The sequence below is a fragment of the Centruroides sculpturatus genome, unplaced genomic scaffold (genome assembly GCF_000671375.1).
Source record: "Centruroides sculpturatus isolate CEXI.00-Female unplaced genomic scaffold, Cexi_2.0 scaffold338, whole genome shotgun sequence".
Classification (NCBI taxonomy): Eukaryota; Metazoa; Arthropoda; class Arachnida; order Scorpiones; family Buthidae; genus Centruroides; species Centruroides sculpturatus.
In genome coordinates, this window is record NW_019384628.1 from 603,170 (window position 1) to 609,250 (window position 6,081).

General features: G+C 29.9%; 1 protein-coding gene across 1 annotated transcript in view; it reads left to right on the plus strand.

Moving 5' to 3' along the window:
* LOC111625675 (coatomer subunit alpha-like) overlaps window positions 1–6,081 on the plus strand; it is a 28,578-nt gene that overhangs the window by 3,263 nt on the left and 19,234 nt on the right. The window contains exons 2-5 of the mRNA XM_023368890.1: window positions 878–1,262; window positions 1,765–1,936; window positions 3,990–4,310; window positions 4,378–4,579. Coding sequence (XP_023224658.1) covers window positions 878–1,262; window positions 1,765–1,936; window positions 3,990–4,310; window positions 4,378–4,579 — 1,080 coding nt within the window. The remainder of the gene's footprint in view (window positions 1–877; window positions 1,263–1,764; window positions 1,937–3,989; window positions 4,311–4,377; window positions 4,580–6,081) is intronic.

The following is a 6,081-nucleotide window of genomic DNA, read 5'->3' on the forward strand; positions in this document are numbered from 1 at the left end:
TACTCATCCGATTTCAAAAATTCTTTCACCAATATTTAGAATGGAACCTCAGGGTGGACATAGGCTGTATATTATTCCGATAAACATTCATATAAATTAAAAGATATAATCTAGGTTACGGCTTTTATGTCCAACAGATGGCGCTACGAGTACGACGCCCGAAGTTTGCTTTTCTGTGAGGCATTATGCTTTTCTGCGAAAATGAACTAAAGCAGATCATCTTCTATCTGTCTATATAAATAAAAATGTAATGTTCGTTTGTTCCTACCGATTCCTTTGAAATTTTGACACAACGTTGCATTCGAATACGCACGTGTTTTTATATAATATACGTGTCGAAATTCCCCCACTGAAGGGAGATGGTTAGGATTAAGGCTTAGGGTAAAAAACTCTTCTTCTATTTATACTATTTTAGATGCGGGTTTTTGCGTTTTTGATTGCGTTTTAATAGGGTACGTCAAGAGAATGAACACTAAGAAAAAATTTTTCGAAAATTTCCCCCCCCTACGGGTGAAGTGTTATAATTTATAATAGATACATTTTGAGCCACAACAACGCGTGGCGGGGTCTGCTAGTATGAATAGAAAATGTAAAATACTAATGTGCATATTGAACACAGACAGTAAAACAGAAAACTGGTAATTGTATTTGTGCTGTGTTCATTCATATGTCCTTATTCATTTCTCATGTGTTTGTTTATAAAATGTTTATTTCTTGTTTTCTTGGTCTTTGGATTGCTTCCATTACTGTATGTTGTGTGTCATTCACAAGTCAGTGTATAAAGACTTTAATTTACATTTCATATACATCCTGTATATGAAATGCTTGTATATTTGTAAATGTATACAAATTTCAAATTAAAATTCTCTTTTTACAGGTTTGGAATTATAAACAACGTAGATGTATTTTTACTTTACTTGGTCATTTGGATTACATTCGTACTACAACATTCCATCACGAATATCCTTGGATCCTAAGTGCATCAGATGACCAAACTATTCGCATTTGGAATTGGCAATCTCGTACATGTATTTGTGTGCTCACTGGGCATAACCACTATGTCATGTGCGCACAGTTTCATTCATCTGAAGATATGGTAGTTTCTGCATCTCTAGATCAAACTGTTAGAGTATGGGATATATCAGGATTAAGAAAGAAAAATGTAGCACCTGGTCCAGGTGGATTGGAGGAGCACTTAAAAAATCCTGGCCACACTGATTTATTTGGAACATCTGATGCTATTGTGAAGCATGTTTTAGAAGGTGAGAATTTTCTTCAAAGATATGTTTTTCATTTATTTCAATATTTGTTTTTCAGTTATTCAATAAATTCATAATTAGCATTTTTGAAAGAAATTTCAAAGCAAAAATATTTGAAATGTTAATTTTTTACGATATAAAATAAAGTTAATTTATAAATATATAAATAACACCTTATCTTTGCCGAGAAATATTTATTTCAAAAACAAACATTTTCAGCCTGATTTACAGGCCATCATCAGCTTGAGAACGAAATTGGAATTAAAGCATTCCATTAATTTCAGTTTTGTTCTCAACCTGATGATGGCCTATAAATCAGGCTGAAAACGTTTGTTTTTGAAATAAATATATTTCTCAGCAAAGATAAGGTGTTATTTATATATTTGGTGATTTGCTGAGTACTTTATGTTAATGTTAAGTTATAAGTTATTTATGTTATTTAAGTTAGCAAATATTCTAAGAAACAGTTTTCATATATAAATATTTATTAAATTATTTTGTTTAGGACATGATCGAGGAGTAAATTGGGCAGGATTTCATCCAAAAGTATCACTTATTGTATCAGGAGCTGATGATAGACAAATAAAACTTTGGAGAATGAATGAGGCCAAAGCTTGGGAAGTAGATACTTGCAGAGGACATTACAATAATGTATCATGTGTGATTTTTCATCCAAGGTAATATTTACAGGCTAAATCTAATTCTTTACTCATTTACTTTATAATGTAATATAAAATTATATGGCATGATTGAAATAATTGTGATCAACTTTTCAAGAATCTTTTAGTAATTTTTTAATACAATAAAAACCTTTAGTTAGATTGAATCTTTGGATTACTATTAAAGTTTAACATGAATATATGCATAATCTCAATTTATATGTTACTCAAATAGCACAATTTCAGTTTATGGTCTTCAGTTTATCATATTTCAAAATATTCTTGAGTATTTTTATTGATAAAACTAATGTTTAGGTATATGGTAATTATTCTGAGATTTTAATTGTGTTGCCACCATTTTTAACTTATACATTTAAAAGAATTGCAATTCTCCATTTTATACTATCTCAACACCACATATGTGCTAAACATGTTTATGTCTAGGGTTCTATATACCTGTCATATGGAACCACTAACAGCTAACTGTGAAATCATAACCTTCAGAAAGTGGAATTTGAAAATTGGACTGACCAAAAGTTTACTTTATGTAATTGTTTGGAATTTTATATAACTACTTATAGTCCTGAATAGAACATGCTGAATACTCTATTGTAAAATAGCAATATATATAGAGTTAGTCACAATAGTTCTGTATCAGAAAAGACATTAAAAAAAAATTAAATATAGATAATAAACAAGGCTTTATAGCAAATATTATTGAGACAAGATTATCCCTGACTTTCATAAATCAGTTTCAAGAAATCAAAGAAGTTAGTAATTGAGGTGATGTAAGATTTTCAGCTAAAAAAAAAAGGAGGAAAATTATTTCATTATTAATGAATAATTAAGATAAAGAAAAGAAGTATATTTTCATTAATTTTACATCATATATTTATATTTTTATAGTTTTAAAAATTTTTGCAATTAAAAAATATATATATATATAATAATTAGTTTTATATTTGTTAACAGAATATATATTAATTGGAATTTATCCCTCCATTTCCTGTATAAATGTAGTCTTAATTTACAAATTTTCAATTTATACAGAACTAATTGCTGTGTACATTAAGGGTTAGGTGTATTAACTTTTATATCAGTTTTGATGGTTTACTGGTTAATACTTCTCTTACCTTTAAAATTCTCTCAAGTAACTAATTTTCTTATTAAATGTGGAAGAATTATTATAAGAATTAGTTGAGATATGCTCGATTTCAAAACCTGAAAAATGTCCAATTTTTTTTATTCTGATTCCAATTAATCATTCTATCACTACTAATTATCTTGTTTAAATATTTACAATTAGAAGTTTTTTGTGAATTTAATCAGTTATTTTAGAAAGTTCATTATTTACCCTGTTTATTAAGTACTAAGCAATACAAGACCAAACCAGAAGACAATAATCAATCAAGGACTGAAAATTAGTAAAAAAAAATAAATTTGTAAAACAGGCTTTGCCAATTTCTTCAAAGTATGCCACAACAAATTATCAAACCCTTAATAATTTTTTTAATATGTAAATGAAAAGTTAGTTTACCTCCAAATCAAAGATTGATTGAATATAAGAAAGGCAATAGTTTTCAATTAAAAAAAATCTGGATTATCAAGAGTTTCAAGCAAAAGAAAAGCACATAACCAGCATTTTACATGCATTAATTACTAATTTCAGTTTCTTTGTGGTCTTTGGGCTATTTAATTTTGTTTGTTTGTTTCATGTAATGATATAGGGTCATTATTAATTAGTGTAATATCTTTGGCATAAGCAATGATCTTGGAATGTATATTATTAAAACATTAATATGTATACAAGGGCTGTGTCTTGTTACATACCACATTGTCTCAAAGAATAAGAATTTACATATTTATAAAGTAAATAAAGAGAAAAACCGAATGTGTTTTCTGAAAATCAAATAATGAAGTTATCAGATAAATGTAATAATTAAAATGATTTTTCTGAAACATTTACTCCATTAATGAAAGTCAATATTTAAAGTTTTGAAAATTATAACTTTAAATAACAACAGGTTTTTTTCTTAGTATTTATTTTATAATTTTCACTTTACATTTACAGGCAAGAAGTTATTCTCAGTAATTCTGAAGATAAGAGCATTCGAGTATGGGATATGTCAAAGCGTACTTGCCTTCACACGTTTAGACGCGAACACGATCGATTTTGGATTATGACAGCTCATCCTTCATTAAATCTGTTTGCTGCTGGTCATGATAGTGGAATGATTATTTTTAAACTGGAAAGAGAAAGGCCTGCATTTGCTGTTCATGGAAATTTACTTTATTATGTTAAGGATCGTTACTTGCGCAGGCTCGACTTCAACTCTTCCAAAGATGTTGCCGTGTTACAACTTCGAGGTGGAAATCGAAATTCTATTTTCAGGTAAATGATTATTTTTGAGTGTTTGTTTGAAAAGACTTTTATATGAATAAAATATAAATTATTTCAGCTTATCGTATTGCCCAGCAGAAGGCGCTGTATTGCTCTGTACTCGTACTACCAACATTGACAATAGCCATTATGATTTATATATGATTCCAAAGGATCTTGATTCTCAGAGCCCTGAAACTGCAGAATGTAAGCGATCATCTGGAGTCACAGCAGTATGGATTGCAAGAAATAAATTTGCTGTATTAGATAGAACACATTCTGTGAGTGATGAATTATATCATTAAGAATATGTCAAATTTTTTTAAACTTTATAAACCCTTTTCAATTTTTTCTTTATATATGTATTTTATATCCCTAATAGAATATTGGAATACATAAAAATATTTTTATTTTTAAACTCATTATCTTGTTATAAAACATTATATTAGATAATCTGAACAGAAAATGATGCTTGATTATGAATTCTTTGGCATCCTATTCATCTTTTACTATCAATATTCTGATGTTTCCTGGAGAGAATCTTTACTGCATCATCACATGCATCTCTCAGATTGTGAACCAACTTCCAATCTGAAGGATGTGTGTGTGATGATGCAGCAGAGCTCCTTACCAGGAAATATCAGAATATTGACAGCAAATGCTTGATTATATATTTGATGGATTACTTTAAATATATTTGACTCTTAATATTTATTATTTTATCTGATTTTTTTTTATTTAAATGAAAAAAAATCAGATAAAATAAGGCTAAGAGATTATAAATANGGTTGGAGCAGTCGGTGAGCTACAGCCAATGAGAGCTTCGAAGCTATAACCAATCAGAGTTTAGATTTATCCAATCTACGTCAAAGTTAGAAAATGGTGGAAAGTATATATTTCTCAGAAGCTTTAATAAACAAAGTCAGAACATATCCGTGGCTTTATGATATTCAGCAAGCCGATTATAAAGACAACATAAAAATAATTCTTGGACGGAGATTTCCAAGAAACTAAACATTGAAGGTACGTGATTGAATAATCTAATAATGACGCAATATATTTAAATGCATAATCACTTTCCATGATGGCCATGTTTTCTGTTTAATTTAAAAAACTTACCATGATTGGCTAGTGTATTGATCTATAGCACACATTCTGATTGGTCGTTATGAATCAGCCACTGACATATAATCTACTTAGTTTGAATGCTTTTACTACTAGTCGGTTTGATTATAAAATCAGTCGGGTCAGTCCAGTCGGTCATAGTGTGAAACAGCCCTTAATCTGATTGGTTTGCTGGACCAAAATGTGTATTGAATTTTAAGACTGGTTTACACAATATGACTACCATTGACATTTTGTTACATTCAGAAATACATCTTGAAGATTTGTCAGTGATTCAGATATTTACAATGCACTAGAATACGACTTATAAATTGTTTCAACATGTGAGCATGTCCAAGAGCATTACTTTCTCTTGAGTGGTAATACTACGTTCGCACACAATCCACGACTCACTTCGATCTCGATTTACCTACAATCTGGATTGTGACTGTCGCTAGTCGAACGTCGTGCTGTTCGCACAGGCAGTCCGCTCGAGAAGAACCCGGCTATTACACCCGATCATAAAACTGACGTAACTACGCGGTAAGTCACAAACACCAACAAACAAAACGGAAGTTTTGGTTAGAAATAAATACTTTTTCTTGCCATACATCTAATAATAGACAGATGTCGTCGTCTCTCCAGATGTCTTTTTTATTTCTCTGTCGATAGCCCGACA